The sequence below is a fragment of the Antrostomus carolinensis genome, unplaced genomic scaffold (genome assembly GCF_000700745.2).
Source record: "Antrostomus carolinensis isolate BGI_N321 unplaced genomic scaffold, ASM70074v2 scaffold5965, whole genome shotgun sequence".
In the NCBI taxonomy this organism is placed as follows: Eukaryota; Metazoa; Chordata; class Aves; order Caprimulgiformes; family Caprimulgidae; genus Antrostomus; species Antrostomus carolinensis.
The window spans coordinates 38,656-66,135 of NW_010314132.1; the positions used below are offsets into that span (position 1 = coordinate 38,656).

General features: G+C 40.5%; 1 protein-coding gene across 1 annotated transcript; it reads right to left on the reverse strand.

Annotated features, from left to right (window-relative positions):
* OSMR (oncostatin M receptor) lies at window positions 1-26,123 on the reverse strand. Its single transcript, XM_010167523.1, has 17 exons — window positions 26,051-26,123; window positions 22,750-22,913; window positions 19,911-20,070; window positions 15,165-15,446; window positions 14,433-14,562; window positions 12,845-13,002; window positions 10,992-11,128; window positions 9,636-9,795; window positions 8,567-8,643; window positions 7,965-8,181; window positions 7,144-7,344; window positions 5,891-5,992; window positions 5,265-5,444; window positions 3,373-3,537; window positions 1,771-1,849; window positions 1,423-1,495; window positions 1-453 (listed from the first exon to the last, which is right to left on the reverse strand). The coding sequence occupies exons 1-17, from the start codon at window positions 26,121-26,123 to the stop codon at window positions 1-3; spliced, it is 2,811 nt and encodes a 936-aa protein (XP_010165825.1).
* Window positions 26,124-27,480: the final 1,357 nt, after the last annotated feature.

Sequence of the window (27,480 nt, forward strand, 5' to 3'; positions counted from 1 at the left end):
TCAAAGCCTCTTGCCTAGGCAGTGCACAGCTGTTTGTGAAATAGGTCTCAAGCTGGTCTTTCTGCCAGCTGTTTCTCTGAGTTTTGAGGCAGTATCTTCATTAGAAATATCAAAGTAGTAGTGTGGCTGGTACAGAACTACTGATAGCTCTTGCTGTTTGCTTGCTTCTAGTGTCTCTGGTATTTGATAGGGGTTAGATTCAACTGCAAGATGAGAAGAATAAGCAAAATTTTCAAACCAAGTGTAAGTCTGAGATGTAGGTGCAGCTGTAAAGTCTCTCTCTTCATTTTCATTAGGGTAAATCCAGGCAGAACTGTGATCATCAGTCTTCTCTTCTGTTGGTACTGAAGACAACTGGCTCCATGGATGTAATTTCTGGGCTTCGGCCTTACTGTCCATTGCTAGCATGTCAGGAATGCAGTCACTGATTTTCAGTACTTTCTCAGAACCAATCTGCAAGAGAATCATAAAACAAAAAAATTAATTACTCATTGAAAGAAGCCTAGAGTAAAGGAAAGGGAACGTCAAACACTTCTAATATTGTCTAACTTAAAAAGTTTTTTTTAGTTTGGATTTCTCAAATAAATGACCAGAATTTGCAGAAAAACATATACAGACTGTAATATGGCAGCTGTATTTTATGTGGAATTTATCAGAGTATTTATTTAGAGATTTCTTTTTTAAGTAAGTTAAATGACTACATTTTAAGAAGGAACCATGTCCCTCTGCTTTTAAGACTGCCAGGTTTTTTATGAGTGTCATTTTCAGTCTGCACCGCTGGCAACCGTAAGGCAGCAGCAGCAGCACAGGCTGGTTGGTGGTCCAGACTCCTCCCTCTGGTGCCAGCGTTCAGGGAACACCAGCAGCAAAAACAGCAGCAGCCTGAGATGGGCCAGAGTAAAGGCACGACGCTGGCTTTGCAACCCCTCCCTTGCACACACGTGGATGCATCAGCTCCCAGTTCAAAGGGCCTACAGAAGAGGCTGAAGGCCTTTGTTAACCCTTGCCTCCCAGCCAGACCTGGCAGAACCCGGGGCATCCTCCCAGGGGCCAGCAAGCATGTCACTGCTGTGACCTACGGCCGAGAGGTCTGAGGGGCTGGAGGAGTGGGTGGATAAAGTTCACAGGCTGCCACAAAATGCAGTAGTGTCTAGTCTGTTGTGTTCAGGCAGTAATACGGGAAGAATCACCTCCTGCATCAAAAGATTTTCTTTATTCTCCGATTATGCTTTCACTTTTCACAGTAACAGACTGCAGAATATAAACCAATCACTGCAGAGTCACATGAATATCAAAAGAAGAGTTTTCCACCAAATTATGATATTAAATTACGTTCATTTCTGTAGAATGAGTATCACTCATTTTTAAATGTAGACAAGAAAAGTAAAGAATGGAAAAAAATGAGATTTTCAGTGATCTTACCTTAAACTCTTTGAATGACAGTACTTTGCTCTTGTTAGGACTGGGTATTACAGGACAGCAGCACTCTTTCACCCTGGAAATAAAAGAGCAAAACAAATGAGGTTTTTGTTCTCTCATCAAAGCATATTCTATCAGCAAAAGCCACACATAGATGTATACAGAAACAGCAGCAGATGATGAGTGTTTGAGAAATGCCACAAGACAAATACTTAAAACACAGTTGGGACAGCCAAGGCAAAAAATTAATGAAGCCTTACAACAGGCTGGAAGCAACAAGCTGCAGCTGTGGTTTATGAATTATGCTCATTACATTCTCTGTCTACAACAGAGAAGTGCATTGTAACTTACCACTTCATCTTCCAGTGGCATATAGCTGCTGCTAGTGACGGAACTATCACTAGCAGGACTAGAAGGTACAGCATGTTTGCTGTGAAAGAAAAATACTTTAAAAATTTGTTTTCAACTTCACACCTGTTAAAGTCAGTATCAACAAAATTTGTGGGACAAAAATAACATCAAGCCCATGTGGGATACACTAACTCAGAAGTAGAACTGCATGTGCCATGGTTTTAAGATAGTTTGGCTGGAAGTTCTGGGATACAGCTGGTAAGTCTTTGGACGTTGTTTTCCTTCACCAAAATTGAATTATTACTAGATAGCTTTTAATTTGCCCTCATGTTGGCATCTTAACTATAAAGGTAAATTTACAAAAGTTAAGGTAACGATAGCCTCACTTAACTAGTTGTTTTAGGTTTTCTCTCAGATCCCCAAAGAAAACTGAATTTTACCGTGAGACATTGACAGAACATCTATACCTCCAGTATGGATGGATTATAGCAATGCAGATGCTACGCAACTGTTCATGCTGTCCTAGGATTTATGCTGACAATAATCCTTCTAGTTGGAAGACATGGCCTCCAGCTACGTTCTTCACAAGCAGTTGAGGCTATAATAAGCAGGATGAGGGGCAGCACTAGTTAGTGCTCGCTCTCCCTGTTGCCCTGTGCCAGTGAGTTTGCATGTCCCTCCACACACCACAGCAGGGAATGGACACGTTACATTCTCCTTTTATCCTTTCTGGGTTAATTAAGCCCCCGTTTTTGTTCCCTGCGTGACACTACAAACATCCATGCCTGCACAAGAGAAGTCTGGAGCATGGGAGCTGGAACACAGGTGTAAGAGGTAGAACTGCTTCTTCAGTGGGTACCATGAGGGTTTAGACACTGTTCTGCTAGTTAGCCTACAACATGAAGTCTCCTTGCATAAGCCAATGCTTCACCCTTTCCTACCCTTCCCCCTTTACCTCCACCCCAAACAAATTTTCCAAAACCAGGCATCTCTGATTCGGATTATTAGGTTTCACAACCATGACTGCTGAGTGGTATTTTCAAGGGAACAGAACTACAGGCAAGTGATTTCCTGTTCTGCTTTGATGATCAAATCTGCCCAGTTAGCAAACTACAGTGCTCAAGCCAGCAACCCTTTCTTACTGACTTATGAAGGAGTTAACTTGGCAATGGATTTAAAGACTGATGAGAATAAGAATCAACATTAGAAGTTCAAGAGTCCATACAGAAATTACCTGTTTGCACATGTGTGTAGTTTTTCCCATATTAGAAAACTAGCTAAATCCAAATGCAATTCTTCAACACATTCTAGCAAACAAGACTCGCTAGTCATGCAAGCGTGCATATATTAAGCTATTTCCAAGAAAGATACAAGACTTAAAAAGAATGTAAAACTATTTTCATTCTAAAATAAAAAAACATAGGTACTTAACAGCATCAAAATGCAGTGTTGGTGTACACACTTTGTTTCTCAGTTGGATCCTTTCTCAAGTGCATGTTACATTGAATTAAATACTTTCCCTTGAGAAAAGAAGATTATTCTAACCTTTTAAATCATCCCACCTTTCTTCTAGAACACAAATTTTCCACAGCCAATACTTACAGTTAAACGGTGTATCTATGTATATAAAGTTAACAATGGGAGTCTCTCCTCCACCTGTATATGCTTTAACCACTAGTTTGTATTTTGTGTTTGACAATAGGTGTTTCACAGTGTATCTCTTTTCTTCTGGGTTTTCAATTGTGTATTTACATAGCACTGAATCATCTAAAATGAAACAGATAAGAGAGAATAACAGAATCATAGAAATCATAGAATAGTTTGGTTTGGAAGGGACCTTTCAAGGTCATCTAGGCCAAACACCCTGCAATGAGCAAGGACACCTTCCACTAGACCAGGTTGCTCAAAGCTCTGTCAAACCTGGCCTTGAACACTTCCAGGGATGGGTCGTCCACAACTTCTCTGGGCAACTTGTTCCAGTGTCTCACCACCCTCATCCTAAAAAAATTATTCCTTATATCTAGTCTAAATCTACCCTCTTTTAGTTTAAAACCATTACCCCTTGTTCTATCACTACAGGTCCTGCTAAAAAGCCTCTCTCCACCTTTCTTGTAAGCCTCCTTTCAGTACTGAAAGGTTGCAATAAAGTGTCCCCAAGCTGCTACAAATCAGCTTAACTGAGACTGCTACACCACTGAAATAACAGAACATTTGCAACCCACCTTCTTTGTAATTTGCACACTTTCTTCTGAGAAGGATGATGCATCCTGACTCACTGCCACTGGGCTGAACTCACATCCCTTCCAACTGCTCTGTCCACTGCATTGCCCATCCTCTGGCAGACCACTTAATAAGTTGCTGTCAAAAGCTGCAACTGTTTATTTTAATTTCCTTTTACAAGAGCTATTTAACAGAATGAGTCGGGTTTTGCCATTTCCTTTTTCTCCAGAATCCTGTAGCCCTTAAGCTTAGGTCACATTCTTTGAAACTAATCGAAAGCAAGAAAGCTCTGCCTGAAGAAACCTCTTTTGCCTCTCTATTGTGCAACTCAGACCTGAGGGAGAAAAGGGTTAGCTTATTCCTCCTCTTCTCAGTCACACCCCTTGTCTGCTAGCTCCAACAAACTGGAAGCAGGAAACCTTTAATTTAAACATTTTGAAGTCTAGCTGGGATTACTCGCAGAATTATGGTTAGTTTAGTTCTGGCAGAAACTCCTACACAATCCTTCTTCAGTTCAGACTAAGCTTTTTAGCCTGGTACTAGCCTAATCAGCAGAAGGATCTGATATAGGGCATGACCTAACTGGAAGAAGAGGCAAGGAAAAAAAAAATCCTTGAACATGCTGGAAACATCTGAAAATTATAACGGAGCAAAGTCATCTGGAGTAGTTTTGCGTATGGAGCAGGAAGATCAGATATAAAAGTTTAAACATGGCTTTTTGCCACCCCACAGCTCGGTTCTGCTGAAGGAACTCCACTGTAGAGCATAGCCACAAATACTTTCACTGTAAAAGAATTTAAATGGGGAATTTACACAGTGCTCCAATTCTGAAGGAAATAAGTTGTATCCCATCTGTTTCTAAAACACCCCAAATTCTAGTAAAACTAAGATGCTTCCTATGACTCTCATCCAAGTAGACCACAAACAGATGTTTTTGAAATTCATCCAGAAGTCAGATCACAAGAGGCAGAAACTTGACTCCTCCTACAATACTGCAAGAATCCTTTCCGGAGCTTACAGTGGAATTAAAAGGAGCTACGGACAACAAGACAGGCACTATATATCTGTATAAAGCAACGACCCACTTCCACCCAGTAGCACCTCGAGCATTAGAGAGGAATCAAAAGCAGCAGGTCTTGAAATCTATATATTGCCTAATGATCCAATTTGCCTGCCTCATGTGAACTTTCTAAGAGGCTGCAATATCCACAACAGCCACAAAGTCTTTCACCTGTATCAACAACACAACTTACTAAATCCAAGAGCTCAGTTACCTGGAAGAACATGTTTTTTGGATCCTTTCAAACTGCAGTCCTCTTGTATAGGTGACACATAAACATGGTAGCCTCTTACAAAACCAGACTGTGACTCATTTGTGGGATAAGAATCCCAAGACAGTGTTACTGCATTGAAAGTCAGTTCAACTTTTTCCACAACAGGGTCAAGTAGAGGAGCTGGAAGAAAGGCAATTCAAGTTAAACTTGCCATTATTCTTCAAGAATGTTTATCTTCTCACTTGAAAAATGTCTAAATTCCCATGTGGTGTTTCTGTTTTGATCCTAGTTGTATTTAAAAGCTGAACAAAGCCAAAGCGCCCCACAGAAACTGTAAACTTCATAAAGCTTTAATGCAGTCCACATTATACACAAAACACTGACTGCTAATCACAGCTTTGTTTAGCTATTCTAATTAACGTGGACTCTACCCGGTCACTGCACTAGTCAAATATCCTCAGTACAGGGCCGCGTACATTGTTGTACAACTTCTAAATGCTTCAGTGATGATACAGAAACAACATAGCAATACTTTTTTAGCTGGTTGCAGGAGGAAAGCTGTGGAATTCTGTTTGTGATAGATGAATTTAGCAATTACATAAACCCTAAATGTGTTGCCAACTTACGTATCTCCCTGAGATAACCAGTCTTCTTCTCCAGTAAGCAGGCTCTATTAGCAACAGATCCATAGACGCGGAAGCTGTATCTCACCCCCGGAACAAAAGCAGCTAGAAAATAGTGGAACTGATTACAAAAATAGGTTATGGTTTGCCTTTTGGTTTTACTTTTTTTAACTGCTTTCTACAGAGGTCTAGACTGTATTAGAAATCTTCTTTGTGTGCTATTAAAGCAACTGAAGGAGACACAGGGTAAACAAATCCTTAGTGTGCATAATGTGAATTGAGCGCATTGTCTGAAAGAGAGAACTGGGGGAGGATTAATATATTTTTGTTGCCCTAGAGTATTCAAGATGAGTGCACAATAAACTCTGAATGCTTCAAAGAGCAAGATAACTTCATTTCTGTTTCTGGCACAGGCAAAGGTCACGTTTTAGACCACGTTTAATGCAGACACATACCCATGCATTCCACATTATCCTCAACAGCATTCACTCCCATTTGGATTAACCAAGTGCAACCCACTGAAGAACTGAAGAACCACTCTCCTTCAGTTAGGAAGCAGGCTCCCATGTGTTTGTATGAATTGAAGTGCAGTTCCTTTATTGCATATTGAAATGCATTCAGTCAAATTTTGTTCAAACATGTTTCATTCCAAAGTGAACTCTCAGCTTGAGAGGCTCCAGGAAGTCTATATTCTTTTGCAGCTGTGCAAGTATATCAGAGCAACTTTCACACAGATTTAGGTCTAATGGCCACCACTGGGATAAAAAATACACAACTGGTCCTAAGCAAGGACTGGTGCTGAGACACGTTATTTGTGGCACACTGACAGCACTAAACCTCTCACTACCCAGTTTGACTCAGTTAAATTGCCCGAGTCTAAACTTCTGGACCCACGTTACATATAAGGTGGAGCTCCATTTTGCATGTCTCCTGCTAAAAGATTTTAACTCCTTCATTAACCTCACTATCCTCCTTCAAGATGTTACTACAAGCTACTCAGAAGAGGTTTTTTTCTAAAGCACTATGCTGACTCTTCTAAAATACTATGCCAGCTTCCAAGGCTTAATTGTGCTGGCACATTTGTGCTGTCTAATTCATTTGCTAGGCAAAACATGATGCCACATGCCTTTGAAGAACTACACCTGCACTGCACAGAGTTCAATATTCCACAGGATTTGTTTCCTAAATTCAATTAATGTGAACAGCATAAAAGATTCCTGCACAGACATTAGAAAGAAAAAGTGTTCGGCTTTCACCTGAGTTGATCAGAGCACTGGAAGTGTTGGGCCCAAATCTCTTCCACTGAAAATCACAAGGCTGCAACTTTGGAAAGTTACACCAATCGATAATGTAATTGTCATATGTATGGCTGGGCTCCCAGGAAATAAAAATGCCATCATATGAACCATTAACCTGTTCTTCTTTAATCTCTGAACTGCTGAGCTCTTCTTCAGTGCCTAGGAATTAACAAAACAGCCTCTATTACTTTCCTGCATGAGACCTCATATTCATAAATGAAGATCAATATAGTTTCTGTGCTAAGCTGTTACAACAATAATAAAATAGTTGTATTTTGTCAGTATCAGACATACAGGCTCTTTCACACACTGAAAGCTGATGTCTCTGTATGCTGAAAGCTGACAGCTCAAAAAACATCCTGTAGTTTTTACTGTATATTCATAAAAAGAACTCAACTGTAGAAACCTGGAGTTGACAACGGAAAGTCACAAGAGGTTAATCACACACAGAGAGTTCCCTGTGAGGCACTGGCTGCACCTTCACAGTACCTGCTGCAGTTCTGAGGCCCTACTTCAAGGCTAAATATGTTCTGCTCTGCAGAGAGTCTCTGTGGAAAACAGACTTTCTGTTGTAAGGGGTAGATCAATGCACTTAAGCTTAATATACAAACAGTGAGCACCCTATATGCAAAAACACAGTAATAATTTCCAGATACTGATGTGAATTAACAGGCCAGATTAACCCATGATGATTAGTTTTTCTTCATTTAAAATAGGGGTTTTTTAAAAAAATCTGATAATGGGCATCTAAGTTTAACTGAAAATACGCCTACTGTTACCTGTAGTTCTAGGGATGATCAATACTGAAGGAAGTGAATAATTAACATTGTTCTTTGCCACGATACTGATTCTGTAGGCATGGTTATCAATGGAAATCTTTGTGCTATTGTAGATTGATGAAAATGATATGCTTTCAGGCTTAGAGCCGCCTTCTACTTTTTCCCAGGTTACTTCATAGGAAATACTTCTTCCATTTGCTCGAAAACTTGGTGCTTGCTGAGGAAAAATGTATGTGGGTAGAAACCAATTACTTTGTAAATTAAAAAAAAAATTCAGAGGAGCAATTAGAACTTTAAATAATTAATTGGATGCATTATTTCTGTAAGAATATAAACATTTGTTTCCAATACATGCATATACATACTGGTTGAAATGGTATAATGCTTAGAAAAACAGAAGTGTTATGTCTGAAATGCCAGGACACCATCATACAGCTACATATGTTCTGAAATATGTTATACATAGTATTTGTCTTAGATTCTTAAATGACATTTTCATACTGAATTGCTGTTAAGTGCACACAAACTTGCTGAAGTTCATGGGATAATTTTCCAACTTCTTTTTGAAGGGTTTTGTTTCTGTTTCTGTTCCCATGTCTCACCTTCCAGAACAAGGTCACATTCCGTCCCCCCATAACTGGTGTAATTTCTCTCCAGATGTCCAGTTTCCCTGATGGAGCTGCAATAAATACAGCAAAACAAAGATGCTCTAAGTGCAGAAAGGATAAACTGTTTAATTTCTTCCTCCCATTTGAAGAAATTCCACCCCTAAAAGCTCTCTTTCCTCATCACTCCCAGTTCTTGCCAAAAATATCCTTTAGCTTTTTCCTCCTTTCACTCATTTTTCTGAATTAATGTGTGGCTCATTTCCCTAGGAAAAAATCTTTCTTTGCTTGCAGTACCCAGGTGCTTGTTCCCACCTCTGCACAGTTCCTCCAGCTCTCACAAGACACTGTAACTGAGTCTGTCTATCCTTCCAGTCACCTGGATTTCCCACTGCCTGCACTGGATGAAATGGCAGAGGCTGCCAGGTAGGATAAAAGTTGTTTAAGAAGCCCCCTTCTTAAAGTTTCCTTGTTGTGCTTCTATTTTTATACATGCAACGGGCCTCTGCTTTAGCTACACCGCAGAAGAAAAGCAGCAAATAGCAAAAATAAATAAATAGCAAAAGTAGCAAAGAGCCACCAAGATGATGAAGGGAGTGGAGCATCTCCCTTATGAGGAAAGGCTGAGGGAGCTGGGTCTCTTTAGCTTGGAGGAGACTGAGGGGTGACCTCATTAATGTTCATAAATATGTTAAGGGCGAATGTCAGGAGGATGGAGCCAGGCTCTTCTCAGTGATGCCCAATGATAGGACAAGGGGCAATGGGTGTGAGCTGGAACACAGGAGATTCCGCTTAAATTTCAGAAGGAACTTCTTTACAGTGAGGGTGCCAAAGCACTGGAACAGGCTGCCCAGGGAGGTTGTGGAGTCTCCTTCTCTGGAGACATTCAAAACCCGCCTGGACGCCTTCCCGTGTGATCTCATTTAGGTTCCTGCTCCGGCAGGGGGATTGGACCAGATGATCTTTTGAGGTCCCTTCCAATCCCTGACATTCTGTGATTCTGTGATACAGAGGTGGCAAGCGAAGAACATCCTTCAAACTTCCCTTCTCAATAGGCTGGACATACTTGCTTCTTTTGTTCTGATGGTTCGAGCTTCGCTCCATTCACTCCACCTCCAGAAATGCTTAGCTGCCCCACAGTGTACTCGAGCTGTGTATTCAGTGTACGGCTGCAGTCCACCCAGGGTGATGCTGGCGTAATGCAGGTGCATGTCTGAACTATTATGCTGCAAGATAGAAAAACAGAACAGTCAGAGCTCAGTTCAGAAAATAAAAAAAAAAAAAGATAGACAGTTAAGTTTGATTTGGAAAAGATAATCATGGACCAATAGTCAAAAAAAAAAAAAAAAAAGCACAAGACCCAAAGACTGGAAGACCCAAAAGAGGTCTGCAAACTGTCTGTGTAGCTGAGCAGGACTCACAACCTGGCAAATGACTACTCTTTACATCAAGGATGGAATTTATTGGGATCTTACCCTCACTCAGTCAGGATCTCTTATGCAGTTCATGTAAGTCAGATGCTGTTTCAGCTTTATGCACAGCATTTACTGCTACCTTTTCTCTCCATTTTTTTTACCAGCCTTTTCCCCGACTCCCTCCTAAGAGGCTGAGTTCTGGTAAGAGTCAAAAATTGAGCATGCTTTTCAGTCTCCCCTCAAAACTGTCTCCTGCGATGGTCAACTGCAGCAGCCATTTGATCTAACAGCTCTTGAGCAGTATTTAAGACAGAGCACAGCTTGCTCCTGACCTTCATAATGCCTTTTAATACACTAGAGGCAAGCTGCCCTTGTAAGAAAAGGGCTACAGAGAAACTGCAGTATGTATGCAATGAGTCAGTCAGTCTCACTGTTTGTTGAAGAGGTGGAACAAGACAAGGAGTCTAGTCAAATAATCTTCAAGGAGATGGAAAAGGATGGGAAGAAAAACTCTTTGGGGGTTACCTCACTAGAAACCAGACACACTACGATCAGGTACAGCCAACAGTACAGAGAAAGCTCCTGGACCAATATAAAAAACGCCTTCAACATACCTATCCATCATGTGTGTAAGATGATATGAGTCATAAAAACATGTCAAATCAAGATTAGCAATAGATAACAGCAATTATAAGGCCCATAAGTATTTTAATTTATTTCAACAAGTCTCAGAACCCATCCATCAGAGGACAGAGCCACATATGCAGACCATTCACACTGAACACTTCAGCCAGAAGGAAGTGTTGGGAGTATGAATTAGTGCCAGCAATAGATGCCCACATGGACCACACCAGCAGTGTAGTTTGGGAGCAAGCAAATCCCCCAAATAGACACAGAAACACGCTCACAAAATTTAGAGTGTATTCATATTGCTAGGGAATTATTTTTTAATCTCAAGTCAGAAAGATACTCAATAAGTTTTTGTGTATGAAATTCAGGCTTCATACCAGTTCTCCTTTCCCGTCAGGATGGACCAGTTCGGTCTGACAAAAGAGTTCAATTCCTTTGTTTCGATGTTTCCAGTATAATGTGATTTCTGTATCTGTGCATTCTTCCCACAGCTCGAAAGGTGCAGCAGGATAAACTGCCAACAGAAAATCTGAGTTAGCTCTTGTAAAACATGAAATATACTCAAAAGTCTTTTAAGGTATTTTAGCTGAGTAATAGAAGCAAATAAGAAATACTGATTTTTCTGCCAGTCTAGGAGAAGCAGATATAAATTAGTAAAAATTAATTTCAGAATGTAAATGGAAGTAAACATTATAAAAGATTAAAAAAACCTCTTGTCTTGACTTGAAACTATTTTAGAACATCACGAACAAAAGAAAGAGTCAGAGACTTATTGAAAATGCAGTAAAATTCTCTAATCCAGGGCCTGGCAGAGGCTCCTGAACTAGCATGGTGAGTCATGTTTGCCACATTTCTACACTCCAGAATCCAGCTACTTCAATAGAAATTTTATTCACAACTCTTACATTGATTCCTGACAGTAGTTACCCTCTGGTAAACAGTGCCAATGCTACTTCTTCCAAAAGATTTCCAAGATCCTTTACTGCTACGTAAGCAGTATTCACTGAGAGGAGCAGATCTCAAACTCTCTCATATTATCAGTCCAATTGTAAGGACTAAGATAGGTCAGTACACGTGAGTGGTATGTTTACAGCTTTGGCCATTATCCTAGAACTTCATGGACCACGAATTGCAATTTGAGGACTTCCAGACTAAAAGCAGCTTGTGTTTGATACAGAAAGTCCTAGCTACCACATGCAGAATTGTAAACAGTGCACTTCAGTTTTCCTTTATTTGCTGACATTCTTTAAGTAAGGAAAATTCTCCCGTAAATATGTCCAGGATCAGAGAAAACATAAAGGACATCACAGCAATCACTGTTTAAAAGATTAATTCATCATAAATATTATATATAATTTATTTAACTTGTAACAATCACTAGAACTGTAAAAAGAAAATAGTAGTAAAACTTTAATTACTTAGCATACTGAATGTAACCTATTTTAGCCTGACTTCCCATAAAAACTTAGTTTACAATATTGTGCTGTCTCACTACAACCTGTTAGTTTACTGCTCCACTTTCTTCCTGCTCTATTTCTTCCACCTCCAGACAAACAATCAATTTTTAGAACTCTCATGCTTCTCTCAGACAAATTTAACAGAGGCAGGCATTTAACATGTGTTCTTACAAGTCATATGAGAAAACACGTCTAGCAAAACTCTCATTGGTGCCTCTGAGGAAGGAAACACAGCCAGAATGCAGCAGTTAACCAGCAGCCTCCCTGTCCATCAGCCTGTCAGCTTTGGAACTAAGGGAAGCACAGGTTAACTCTTGCTTCTTCAAACAAGTAAGGGGACTTCAGGACCCTGGGAATACTGAGGTGGATGTGGTGGGGCTAGAAGACACAAGGAGAACTGGAAATACTGCTGGAAACACAGGAAATACCCAGGTGTTTTGAGGCAGAAATAGGCAGGACCTCACGGGACCTGCTGTCATAAAGGACACAACTAATAGGGAAGAAGGAACCACAGCCACCAGTTACTGCTCACAGGAAAACTCGTTTTATTTCACTGATGATGAACTATTCTTCTTGCCTTACAGTAGATGTTATACTGTCCCATATTATACTATAATATATAAATATAAACTATAGCACAGGGACAGATAACTAATAAAAACTGTGAAGACAAAAATCAAGGGCTTCCATACTTTAAACTGGGGCATTCAAGATCAGAAGGAGGACAAGGGCTGCAACGAAAAGCCTCAACAAAGACATAGAAAAGACCTTACTTCTGTGAGTTACATCAAAAATATCCGTGGCAGTTTTCTTTCCCAGTGGGTTTTCCACGGTCACTGTGATATTACAGATCCTCTGCTGGCCTATATCCCAAGAACACGAACACTGCTCAGAACAACTTACTGTGCACGGAACTGTTTTTTGGGAAAACCTATCAAAGAAGGGAAAGGGAAGAGAGAAAGACATTTTCCATAATGTAGAATCAGCACAGATGTTGAAATTTTTGATGCTCAACTAGAATACAGCATAATAAAAAATAAGGTTGAGGGGGACAATAAGAAGCCACTCAGTTCTTTCCCCTAGCCTGAAGTAGGACAAATAGATGTACTCGTACAATTATAACAAAGTTTTCTTCAAAGTCTAAGTTTACTTCATCCTTTTAAGATACAGCTAAAATGCTTTCAGTGATTTCCTCATGGAAATTCTAAACTAGAGACTTATTTCCCAACAACTAACCATTCACATGTCTACCATTATGCTTTTAAACGAAGCAGTAATTTCAAGTGCATCTTCTAACTTCACATTTTTAAATCACCATTTTAAACCACAATGGAAGTGAATGATGCAGAGACCATGAAGGCATATGCATTGATGACTGCCTTCTGCTGAGATCTTTTGATGAAAGTTAGTTGTGATGATGAGGCGTCTCTCCTGTTTTATGAGTTCCCATTTCTCTGCAAGCCCTGCTGCAAAGTCCCTCTGCTCTCCATTTAGCAAGGAGCCAAGGGCCAGATCCAATACACCTAAGCTGTGTAACCTTGACTCAGACTGCTAAGAAAGAGCAGTGAGAAAGTCTGCAGACAGATTTTACAAAAAAAAACCCCAAAACAACCAAACAAAAAAACCCCCAAACCATCAGCAAAACCAAATAATAGAAATTATAGACAGAAGCAGGATTTCTGGGACAAGATTGTCCACAGCTCAAGGACTCAAGAAAGAAAATACCAGCATGTAAAGTTATAAAATGCTAAAGGAAAAGAACTAGGGAGGCTAATCAGGCTAACTGAGGGTAAGCTGGGAATCGTCCAAGTCAGCATTACTGCCAACGGAACACACTAATATGCAGCCTACCAGCTGATTCAATCCTGGTTATCAGTTGTGTGTGTTAACCAATAATTACATTATACTTTTAAATTATCTGTATCCTGATTGCAGGGCGTCTACATGCCTATTGAAACATATCCAAACAAATTAACCCAAAAGAATGGTAATAACAAGCTTTATCAAGCAGAACTTTGTCCAGTGGATGTCCAATTTTGTTATAGGTGGTCTAACTTAGAGCAGTTCTGCACTGCTCCAACTTTGTTAAATAAACTGATCAGTGAGCTGGAAAGAGGCAGGCAGCTAATTGCAACAAGGATAAAAAAAAACATTTCCACAGATTTTAAAGGAAAGAATGTGATTGTTTTGTACAGCACAGGCCAGAGCCCTGCTCTCGTGAGACCCCACCTGGTGTACTGTGTCCAGCTCTGGAGTACAAAGTACAGGAAAAACATGGACCTGTTGGCACAGGTCCAGAGTTGGGTCACAAAATCATCAGTGGGATGGAACACCTCCAAATATAAATATGAGGAGACTTACCCTTCAGACAAGATGTATTTTGGTGAATTACTTCCATAAAGATAGGTATCTCCTCCTTGGCTCCAAGTACACGTCACTATTCTCATGTCTTGAGTTTCGCAGAAAAAATCAGTAGGTGTATCAGGTGGCTCTTGTCAGAGGGAATAACCAAAAAAACACCAACAGGATTACAGTCAAGGCAAAAGTCAGCATCATTTTTACTATATTAACAAGCTAGAAATAACGGATATGTACAAAGTACAGGTTACTACAGACGTTATTATTTCAATTATACTTATTAACTTACCACCCGCATAGAAAATCAGGATAATACCATCAATTAATTGCAATCCAAACACTTCTGTCTGTTATTAATTTTTGTTTTATTCATGCATTCATTAATTTAATCTATATTGTTTGCTATCTGTAAAAACTGCTACTAGCCTTCAAAAGGCGGACTGTGCTGAGTTTTTATAACATGCACACAGACAATGATGCTGAACTCCTGAATTGGTAGGAATATTTAAAAATCAGTCACATGTCCTAGGATCAATTAATAAGATGAATCTGAACACATTTAATGCTTTCTATATGCAAGAGTATAGATCTGAAGTCTGAGTTCAGCTGGACGTGACACATGACAGGAAAATGAGAACTTATAGTAAGCTTTTTTTGTTTCTCACCCCATTCCCCACAGCCTTTCCTGACTTAGTAACAACAGGAAAATAGAACTGTAATAAAGCATTCACTTACTACCCACAAATAAAACTGCCTGATCATAGCACTGGCCTTCATCACAAGACTCTTCACAGTAGACTGTCATGTGAGGCACTTTTTGATGTGCCACATTTTTCACAGTTAGAAGCCTGACTTGACTGTTTGTGTGATTGAAAACATGAACAGCTGGGACTAGAAAGAATTCCTTAATGATGTGACCTTTCCTTCCAATGCAACAAAGAGTGATGTCAGAGCCTTCCTCTACAACTTTTTCATTTGGAAAGATTCGTGGTCCACTGTTATTTGAGGTGTCCAGGCCTGCAAATTAAAACATAATAAATCATTTCAGAACCTGCTCATGGCAGCAGCCTTCAACCAGAACACATAACTGAGCATTTACACAAGGATCTGCTAGTGTTATATTATCCATTCATGGATTTTATTTAGTATTCTTCTCCATACAGAGATCAACTTCACATGTAATCATACCTATACGTCTCGTAAACTCAGAAACATATAATGTAGTCCAACAAACTACTTAAGACACTAAATCCATCTCACTGCCTTTCAGTTAGGGGAAACAAAAAGTGTGTGTTCAAGAACTGCCTTTACAGATGAACACTATCTCCTGCACCTATGAACAGGCTGATGCTCACAGCCAAAATGCCTGGTCTTGAAGATTATGAGCAGGGGACTACACAAACATCATGTTCTGAAGCTCATGGACAGCTCAGCTAAGAGGAGTCAACATTGAATGAATCAGATCAGTAAGGGGATACTCAACTTGCAATGAGACTCCATTGCTTTCAATACTGGACTCCTTGCTGGATGAAAAAAATCAGTGGGATTTAAGTGACTCACAGGCTTTTGCACAGGTTGGACGTAAAACCTACTCTTAAGAATCTGACCCAAAAGTCTAGAGTCACTATCTTTCAGAGAGCTCTGAATCAAGTCTGTAATACTGTATCAGTTTGTGACAAAAAAATAGTATTTTTGATCCCTATACAATTTAAATTGAAAAAATAAAATCTCCAATATTGAGGTTAGTGAGAAGCAAAGGAGAGTCTTGCATCCTAATTCCCATTATGTAAGGTGAAGGAGAGGGGCAGTTCATGCCCATGCACAGGCAGTGGAAGCAGGGACAGTTATCCTGGGAAGAGTGTAGGGACACTGCCCAGTTGTGTAGGGATAGGAACAGGAAGGCCAAGGCACAGCTGGAGCTGAACTTGGCAAGGGACGCACAGAGTAAATAGAAGGACTTCTACAGGCCTGTCAGCCAGAACAGGAAGGTCAAAAAAAGGGTACCCCCCTCGATGAGCAAGACTGGCAAACTGGTAGCAACAGACAAGGAGAAGGCTGAGGTACTCAACAGCATTTTTGTCTCAGTCTTCACAGGCAATCTCTTTTCCCACGTGTCTTCAGTGGATGGACTGCAGGGCAGGGACTGGGGAAGGAAAGTCTCCCTCACTGTAAGAGATCAGGTTCAAGACCCCCAGAAGAACCTGAACATACAGAAGTCTATGGGACCTGATGAGATGCATCCCAGAGTCCTGAGGGAATTGGCTGATGCAGTTGCCAAGCCACTCTCCATGATATTTGAAAAGTCACAGGAGTCCGATGAAGTCCCTGGAGACTGGAAAAAGGGAAACACTGCATCCATTCTTACTGAGGGTAGAATGAAGGACACTGAGAATTACCACGCTGTCAGCCTCACCTCTGTGCCTGGGAAGATCATGGAACAGATCCTCCTAGAAGTTCTGCTAAGGCACATGGAGGACAGGGAGGTGATTTGAGACAGCTAACACAGCTTCATGAAGGGCAAGTCTTGCCAGACCAACCTAGTAAACTTCAAAGATGGAGTGACTACATCAGTGGACAAGGGAAGGGAAGAGCTATAGATGTCATCTATCTGGAATTCTGTAAGGCCACAGTACCCCACAACATCTTCCTCTCTAAACTAAAGAGATATGGCTTTGATGAGTGGACTGTTTAGTGGATAAGGAATTGGCTGGATGGTCGCATCAGAAGGTACTGGTCAACAACTCATCTCCAGGTGGAGATCAGTGATGAGTGGTGTTCCTCAGGGGTTCATATTGGGAGCAGTACTGTTTAATATCTTCATCAGTGACATACACAGTGGGACCAAGTGCACCCTCAGCAAACTTGCAGGTGATAGGAAGCCGACTGGTGTGGTTAATGCCATCCAGAGGGATGTGGACAAGCTTGAGAAGTGGGTCTGTGTAAACCTCATGAGGTTCAACAAGGCCAAGATCAAGGTCCTTCACCTGGGCTGGGAAAACCTCCAGCATCAATACAGGCTGGGGCATGAAGGGATTGAGAGCAGCCCTGTGGAGAAGGACTTGGGGGTTCTGGTGAATGAAAAACTGGACATGAGCTAGCAATGTGTGCTTGCAGCCCCAAAAGCCAACTATATCCTGGGCTGCATCAAGAGAAGTGTGGGCATCAGGTTCAAGGGAGGGGATTCTGTCCCTCTGCTCTGCTCTCATGAGACCCCACCTGGTCTACTGTGTCCAGCTCTGGAGTCCTAAGTACAGGAAAAACATGGACGTGTTGGCACAGGTCCAGAGTTGGGTCACAAAATTACCAGAGGGATGGAACACCTCTCAAATGAGGACAGTCCGAGAGAGTTCAGCCTGAAGAAAAGAAGTCTCCATGGATACCTTATTGTAGCCTTTCAGTACTTAATGGAGGTCTTCAAGAAAGATGGGATCAGACTTTCTAGCAGGGCCTGCAGCAGTAGGACAAAGGGCAATGGTTTTAAACTAAAAGAGGAGAGATTCAGATTAGATATAAGGAAAAAAAAAATTACAATGAGGGTGATGAAACACTGGAACAGGTTGTCCAGAGTGGTGGTAGAAACCCCATCCCTGGAAACATTTAAGGTCAGGCTGGATGAGGCTCTGAGCAACCTGATCTAGTTGAACATGTCCCTGCTCATCGCAGGGGGCTTGAACTAGATGACCTTTAAAGATCCCTTCCAACCCAAACCATTATATGATTCCATGATTATGTGTCACAATCCAAGTATACAGACCTGCGATGCTCATAACTAAAAGCCCTTGCTGCTCCAAAGAAGAACATTGTTTCTTTACAAAGTCACTGTAGTCATTTTTTCTAAAGCAGTTACATATTTTGTTTAAACCAGATTCTCTTGAAACTAAACTGTTCTAGTGTAACACTGTAATCTGAAAAAAAAGACTTTCATGATATAATTAATTACATTATTGGTTCACTCCCTGTTTACTCTCATCATTCACAGAAGTTCATTCCAAGTGACTGTGGTGGTTTAACCACAGTGGGACCACGCGGTCCTGCACTCACGCCCCTCACCCAGTGAAATAGGAAGGGAATCACAACAAAGGGGGCACGGATTAGAATGGGGACTGGGACAGTTCACTCACCAGTTGTGGACTCGAGCAAAACAGATGCAACTTTGGAAAAAAAATCAATTTAATTTGTTGCCATTCATCCAAGTAGCACAGTGAGACATAACAACCACATCTTACAACACCTTCCCCCACCCCTCCCTTCTTCCCGGGCTCAAATCACTTTGCTCCTGATGTCTCTACCTTTCCCTCTAAAAGGCACAGGGGGCATGGAATGGGGGTTTCAGTCAGTTCACCATTGCTGTTCTTCCCAGCATGAAAGTCCAGGAACAAGATGTTCCAGAGCAGCCTCCCATGGAGTCATGGACCTCTTTGGGCTCAGCTCCAGGACATCCACGGGCTGCAGACAGGCCTCCGGTCCAGCGCACCTTCACACCCCCTGGCTCTGGGGGTCCAGCCCTGCTCTGGCATTGAGCGTCTCTCAGGGTCTCAATTCAGTCACACTTTCCCTTGGGCTTGTATTTTCTGCTCCAGCCTGGAGTCCTCCATGGCCTACACGTGGGTATCTGCTCTGTCATTGGACCTCCGTGGGCTGCAGGGACCTCCTTTGCCTTCTCCTACTCCATGTGGTTGAACTGGGTGTCTGAGGTTCTCTGTCCTCCCCCTCCTCCTCCTTCCTCCTGGCAATGAAGCTCTCTCTTTGTTTAGGCCATTGGTCATCTTTTGTTCCTGTCAATGGCCTCTCCTCCAGGTTCTCTCCACCTTCTTCTTTTCAGGACAGTCCTTCCCCTCACAAATATGGATTCGCAGATGTGTTTCTCTAGTACTAATTGGCCCAGTCTGGGCTTTGGGGAAGGGCAGTATGCCTTGGAGTCAGGGAAGCTTTTGAAGCTTATTACAAGGTGGTCCCTTCCCCCACTACCAAATACAGCTCTCCACACACACACAAACCCAACACAGTGACATAAGGAGCTGACTTGCTCCTCTCTCTCTGCTTCTTTAATACTAATCAAAGCTATGATCTGCAGACAAAAGCAACATGTACATCAGATGGTGTAGCCATAGCTATGTATTTCTTCTCCTCTCCCCTAGTCTGGGCCAGGGCTGTGTCTGACCTGCTGATAGTCTACACTACTATCCAAGATCCCATACCACTCTATATACTGCATTGTTTTAATCTGTGAGCAAGCAAAGCTCTAAAACTTTTGGTCTACTAGCATAGGAAGACAAATTAAAACAATGGCTGAAGTATTGCTATTATTGCCAGCAAACAAAAATGAGTTGGTTAGTGCTTAGAGATTAAAGAGTTCAAAATACATTATTGATTTGATGCCATCCCTCCTGAATTAGGTTTTACCATTAAAGTCACTGGTGAATTACATTCTAGCTTACCAGAAAAAATAAAACAAATATTGTAAAGTCCTGTTTTACTTACCCAGAACAGTATTCCATAGACTCCACTGACTCCAGATTTTTGATGCTTCTGCTTTGCTTCTGATTCTCACTGAGTGTGACATGCACTCCAAAGGTAAGTCTGAATCCCAAATCCAATGAAGAGGCTTTCCTGATTTATCAAGTGTGACGTTATGAAACTCCTAGAAACAAAGGCCAGTAAGGTAAAGTATTGAAAAAACAACAATGCACAGACACTTTGGAAGTACAATCAAAAGTGGTGAGAGACAGAGAGAAAGTTTAAAGGAGGAAAATGCTTTTGAAAAATTAATTTCTGAAATCCTGCTTGCTACACATCATCTCACACTAAGTAACTAGTAAGTTCAGTAACTGCTTACATATCTGTACTAGTGGTGGTGGAGTAAATGATGTGCTGGCAAGACTACCCAATTCTGACAACATAGTTGTGAGTCAGGCCCTGCTTCTTATGAAATGGATTTGCTCTCAGAGGTTTTCATTGGTATTTGTGCCTGCTATTACATGAATAATAGCAGGCACAGATACTGCTGCCTGTACATGCACCTTACCTAATGCTCTGGGTTACATATTCCTGGCTCTGAATTACAGCAGGAACCACAGGAACCTGCACTGACAGTAAGGGTTTCTGCAGATGGTATCTCATTGTAGTGCTGAGGCACAGCATCTGAGGACAGTACTACCATCAGTGAGAGGCAGAGTAGGAAAATATCTGCTGATTTCCCCAAAATGCTTGACTACTGTAATACTCATGTGCAAGAAACATGAAAAAATACATCCAAAACTGTTAGAACTCCATGAAGGGAACAGAAGGACAGCCTAAAATATAACATGGAGTTCGAAAATAATGAGAGCTAAATTTCTGTAATTTGGCAACCATTTATATTGAATTATATAAATACAGATAAACAGAGAAAAATATAAAATGTTCTGCTTCTCTCTAAGAGAATATTTCCTGCAAATTTCCCTCAGCACGTACCTACTAAGGCCTATCTGGGCACTAAACAAGCTGCCTAAATGGGGTGCTGCCCAATACGCGGCACAGCAACTCAAACTAACCAGGGCACCATCTAGTCACGCAGACAGACCTGAAAAGGTACCCTAAGTGTGAATCTCCCCTGGAATGAGAGCCCATAAAAAACAGGAAAAAATGGCTCAAAAAATTATATTAATTACCTATAATTATAAATACATGTTAGAACAGAATATATATTTCAGGACTTCTTAAAGCAACCGTACCATATAGATCCATGCTGCTCGTATGAGCTGTACCAGAGACACTGTCACACTGACAACTAAAGAACTGCTCTCTATTACTGCTTTCCATCAGCAACACCTGCACTTTCATAAGAGCATCACTCTGATAAAAACTCTGCAATCAGTTTACAATTTAATTTTTCAGTTATACCGCTGAGGAATGTAGTCACTGCTTTGGAAGTTACAGAGACTGTCTATGCTTTGGCATGAGCAGACTCAGTGAGTTTCTTTATTGGTAAACACTCTTCAGAAAAACACAGAAGCAAATACATTCCTGTATGGTAGTGACATAAAAAATACCCTGTTTATTTCCCTGGGTTTTATTATGAGTAACAAAATAGACTACATCCTTGGATTCAAAAAACTCTTTAAATCAGCAAGTTAATAAGAATTTGTTGGAAGGATACTCCAAAAAACCACTTAATTTTTTGTAGCTATATGGCTCTAGTTTCTGACTTTAGGGTTAGACCTACTCATGGGTTGTTAAAATCCTGCCTCAAGTATCAAAGTGGTCAAAATCTTCTGAACTGCACAGAGCTCATCTGCAGTGAAGATGTGCTTCTTCACACTCAGAAACAAAATACTGCCAATACGGCTGGTCAGAGAAAGCTGTGATTCTTAACCGTGCCCATCTTACTTTACTGACTTCTGGTTTCAGAAAAATAAGCCCTTCTCTGCTTTATGTGCTTTCTCACAAACAGCAGCTTTAAATGAGCTACAGCAGTTTTCCAGTTTTTCTAAGTTATAACATGTGCATTTCATATTCTTCCACAGTTCAATCAGCAAATGACTCATAATAGTTTATAATATCCCTAAAACATGCATTTATTTCCCAAAAGATTTTGTTAGATCCAAAGGAGATGAAATTTTCTTTGGAGATGAAAGTTCTCACGCTGAAGTCACGAACTAGGGAAAACATAAGGAGCAAGCCTAAACCTATGATTTAGGCGACCTCCAAATTTTCTTGAGAAAATTTGGCTGGTTCAGGTGTTAAGCAAAACTAGTAGAATAGGGACTTTGCAAAAGAGACATCACTACTTCTTCCTTAACTGGAAGAGGTGGGTATAAGGTAATCGCTAAAGGGCCAAGCACACTGAGACTGTTGTTTAGTTCATAAAGTCAGAGGAGTTGCAGCAACATGACTCATGCTCAGTTAGTCTCCAGTGAAGGGTAGTAATCATGCTACAAAAAAGACTGCCTTTAGGAGCAATGGAAGGGATTTTTGTGGGAGGATGCTTAGGGGATCTGCACCTTGAAAGGGAAACAGAGGTCTTTAAAATAGATCTCTGAAGTCTGCCCACCACAATCCCTCAATAAACGTATGCAAGACATATCCACATTCTGCACAGGTGGAAATGACTTCTTTATACGAGCCACTATTTATCTTGTACAAAAATTGGACATAACATTAGACCAAGTCTGGCACCTAGTGAAATACGGAGGTATTTCTAGTACAGTTTTGTAAATACTGTTGTAAATCATAAACCTATACAGCAAAGCTGTCTGCATATGCATCTGAAAATCTGATTTTCCCTCAGCTTCCTTTGTACTGTAAGTAACTAATATAACTTCTTTTAAAATACACTTACTGTCCACATAGTAGTAGTTACATCTGTTCGACGGACTTGTATTTCAAAAGACATTGCCAGCTCAGCGTCATGGGCTGACTTGCCAACATCCCATTCGACCAGCAGCTGCTGAAGAGCCAAATCCTTGGAAATGTTAAGGTATGTTACTGGAAACACAATGGATTCTAAGAGCACAAAAAGGACACAAAAATATTAATGTTTATATATGCTTTAGTTCTTAAAATATGGCCAAGTTGCAAAGCAGATGTGAAACAACACTGGTTAGAGGTAAGACAGGTTCCACATCAGACAGCTCTGAAGTGGGGGAGGGAAGTTATCAAGACCCATGCTGTTGATACCAAAAGCAAACGCAATCTTTCCTCTTAAGGCATCAGCAGGCTACAATGAGGTTCCTGAATCTACTCAACAGCCCCCCACCATGATGTTGGGTATGCTATTTAATTTCTTTATGCCTTCAATTTACCATCTGTTTTATGGGAATATTGATCCACTCCTTTATAGCTTTATGAAGAGGAACAACATACTGTGTTAAGAGGGACTGAATCCCAAGAAATCCCAACCTCCAGCAAGCCTTCTCATCATTAGGGCAGAAAATCTAGGCTCAATTTTGCTCTGTGACCTAATTAAGAGTAAATTAGTTAATGCAAATCAAGTATTTGAACAGGTTAGGTTAAGAGTTTCCCTCCACTAGCTAGTTCAGATGATAGTCTAGTATTAGACACATTCCTCATTGCTCTGTGCAGAACTTAAGTACTTAGTCAGGGCTGTGGACTCTGCTACTAAAATTAGACACCAAGTTACAATGGCAGCTCCATTCTTTTGTGGGTCTGGAGTTAATTCCCAGAATAAGCTGAAGTTTATAAGTCAGACTGAAGTCCCTTCTGGTGTTAGGAAAGGAAAGACCCCTTAAGAAGACTAGTCTGCTGAAACATAGATCAGCCTATGAGTGATCTGTCTTTTTAGATGTCTGCTCTGTCATCCCTCCCAAAAAACCCTAACTCTTGAAAGAGATGAAATATGGCACTCACTGATCTATATCTTCTCTCCTTCCTGAAAAATAAACCAACAAAAACCAAAATATCCAACCCTAAAGTTGATCTGGTTGTTAATGAAGCCAGGGAACTGAAATGGCCAAGTAACTAGACTTTTTCTGTTGCCACAGTTGCTTTCCAAGATGCTTCTGCTTGTTAACAATGACAGGGTTAGAAGCTGATATTGACCAGGCCATAGAAAAGAAATCATATTATTTTAGGAAGGTAAGACAAGACATAATTAATCTCCCCACATTCTACAGACTTTCACCATCAAAACAAAATAAAGGCTGTTAAAATCCCACTTATGCTAAGGAATTGACTGTAATATTGTTCCTCTCCAGTATGTAATACTAGCTTCTCATTTTCTGGTGAACCTTACCTCTATGTTCCTCATCCTTTTACCTCAAGTACCATGTACCACGGGGATCTCATTTCACATATGCTAACAGGTGGCTGATCTAAAGCTCTGTTTCCCTTGCCCTTCTTGTGTTTTCCTTCTGCAGTGCTGAAGCAATGTGGGGGAGACAGATGGGCTCAGCAAAAATAAACAGACTTAAAGGAAGGCACCCAGCTCTTCTCTCAGTGAAACTCACAGGCACAAAGTAAGACTCCCAAGGAAAGGAAACAAATATGCCTGAAAGAAAAAACAGCTAACTGGCAGAAACCTCTTCCTATTCCAGTGTGCAATATTTAAAGAACCCCATGTGTATATTCTGAATGTCCCTAACCTCTTTGCTGTTCCTTCTCTAGCCAATTCTAATTGCAGGTGTCACTACTATGCCTACTACATTGATGATGAGCTTGCTTCTCCTCTCTACATCTGTCTCCTTTTGTTCAAGCTAAAATCTCATCCCTTTTCTCACCATGGAGAATATTTTCACCTCCTACATTTACTTAACTTTACAAAAAAACCCAAAGGTCGCATTAGTTTCTTCTCCATCTGTACAAGTGTCCCTTCACCATCTCCTTTTAGTTAGATGACATATCTCTTCAGACCTCACACAATTTTGTTTTCTTCAGTGCCTGGACTAAGGGAGTCTAGATCACCAATCAGGGCCTTTACCTAGTACCAAGAAACAGAAGAAACAATATAGCTAAGGATATATCCAATAGCTTGAAGACCACTGAGTTACAATATGTGATGTAAAGACTTTTGGAGTATAAATTACACATGTAGAAATACTTCTAGCGACCACAGTTATAATCTTAGCCTCCTATCAAGACATCTTAAGGCTTGTTTTAACTTGAAAGCTAACTCAAGACTATATGAATAGCTTTATGATTAACAACAGATACTAACTTTATTCCTGAACAACTGCATGTGAAAACAAGTGACCAAGTTACTGTAATGCAGTTACCATTTGGACTTGCCTACATTACAAAGTTTTGACACTTCAGGGGCATTGGTAATAGAGTCTCAGAACTGGCAGGTTGGGTGAATGGAGTGTGAACAACATGAATTTCAAGGTTGAAGAGAGGCAAAAAATCTCTGAAACAGATACATTACCCTCTCCAGTATGATAAAAAGTACATTTATACAAAAAACAACCCCTCTCCCTCCGTCACCCATTTAATTAAGGCAATACAACTTCTATAATGCAGTCTATAGTCCAGTAAGTTCTTCCTTTTTAATGGTGGTCACAGAAAATTCAATTTAAAATATTCATCCTGTTTTGTGTTTCAATGGAGTCATGCCTAATGCTATTGCCAGCAGCAAGTGTGCAAGCTGTACTTTTACCTTAAAATACACAGCCTTCTGTAAAGTTTTCCTTATTTTCAAGTTTGTTCCCTCTGAATACGCATATTAGCTTTTTTTCTTTGTATTGGATACATATGTGAAGTGTCAGAAATAAAAAACTGGTCTGGAATCTTGTGGCACAATCAGAAGTGATACAGTTTTCGTAGATGAGACAAACAAGAAACAGAAAGTGAAGGGAAGAGCTTGAAAAGTACAAAAGTTGCCAAAGAGGAAATAAATTATTTGAAGACGACAGAGTACAGACTAAAAACGTGAGACAGAAGGGGAGCAAATAAATAAATACACTCTGGCTGCACATCATTGCAAGTTATTGATTCAACAGGCAATTCTGCATGACGGGGTTACAAAAGGTAATTATACAAGTTCCTTTGTCACCTTACCAAAGAGAATAATATGATTAAGCATGTAACATGTTGCTTAATCACAGGAGACTTACAAATGAGCAAGTCCAAAGCTTCAGTTGTTGAAGAGTGCTTCCAAATAAAAAAACAAATGTTCAGACACTTACCTTGCTGTGAGTATGTAGTGTAGCAAGTCCTTAGGGGGAGCAGTACTGCCAGAACCATGAAGTGATTCATCATTCATCCCCTTTTTCCTGCACTAGACTTATCAAGAAAGAAGACATTTTTATTTATGCATTTATTTTACAAGAAATTCATGCCAGACAATAGTCCAGATAATATTACCATATTTAAGAAAGAATAAATAAAAACCCAACCACATAGACTCCAGGCAGCTTAAGAGAAATTCAGGAAGAATGGACAAAGAAAGATAAGGAATTTAAAAACCCCCTTGTTTTTAGGACCTGGTTACAGCATAGGGAAAAATACAGTACACTCAAAAAGTTCAATTTCATCTAAACAAATAAAACAAACAATATCTTTAAAGTTTTCCCTCCAGTTATTTCTAAGGAATATTAAAAGTTTCTCCCGATATATTTTTGGCTTTCCTACTGCACAAGTAACAACACACACATCCCAACGAGGGGAAAAAAAATATCAAAGGTGCAAAAGACCTTGTGGTTTCCACTCCAGCTAGAGCCCTCCAGATGAGTCCAGCAAACTTCAGCAAGCATGGCCTCACCCTTTGCCAGCACCCAGGACACCATATGGAGGGCTCTAGTTGGACTGGAGCTGAAATACCTATCTTAGCAAGTTCCATTCCTAGAAGGAACGTCATCTCAAGCACCACATAGCTCTATTTAGCATTCCTTTTAAAATTTTTACACTCACATTGTGACAGGATGAAACTCCGTTTGATTTGCACAGCCCAGTCCTGAGGGGCTGATCCTACGTTGGATCTCATAAGACATGAATCATCTGGAAATTCCCCTGTGTAGAAGGGAGAGGTAAACATCCAGCAGCAGAATGGTTAAAAGCACTCAGGCACAGAGGGTAAAGGAGTCCAAACAACAGGAACAGGACTATGGATACAGCTATCTTTAACTTTTAATTTCCATGTTTTACATGTCTGGAGTTGTGTAGAATACTGATAAAGAGAGTCTTCTACCACTGCTTCCATAACAGAAGTTGAAACTGCTTAGCAGGACAGATAACCAGAATGACCTTCTGTCCCCACCAAAGCCAAGGACAGAATATTTACTGATTTCAGAAGGGCAAGGAATTCACTACAGAATTTCTTCCTTAGTAGAAAACCTCCAATTTAATACCTCAGAGCTACAGAGACCTACGTTTAATGAGTCTGTCTTAGAACCACTGGTTTTGAGAAGCTCTGAATTTCTGAATTTCTCCAAAGGATCAAAAGAAAATATTTCAACCTCTTTTCTTTTTTTTTTTTTAATGCTTCTTAAAGGTCACATGGAAAATGTAGAAGAGTCCTTCATGCAGCACTGCAACCCAGGGCTCAACGCTCACAACAAGCACCCTTGCTACAGAGTGCCCCAACTTTTTCCTTGTGAGTACAAATGCTTCACATGGA

What these genes read in the sequence shown, in the direction of transcription:
- OSMR (XM_010167523.1), bottom strand. Translation starts at nt 26,123, where the DNA reads ATGATGAATCACTTCATGGTTCTGGCAGTACTGCTCCCCCTAAGGACT. An exon ending in TAACTACTACTATGTGGACA is followed by an intron (nt 20,071 to 22,749) that starts GTAAGTGTATTT and finishes CTTTGTTTCTAG; the next exon opens with GAGTTTCATAACGTCACACT. An exon ending in TGCCACTGGAAGATGAAGTG is followed by an intron (nt 1,496 to 1,770) that starts GTAAGTTACAAT and finishes TTTTATTTCCAG; the next exon opens with GGTGAAAGAGTGCTGCTGTC.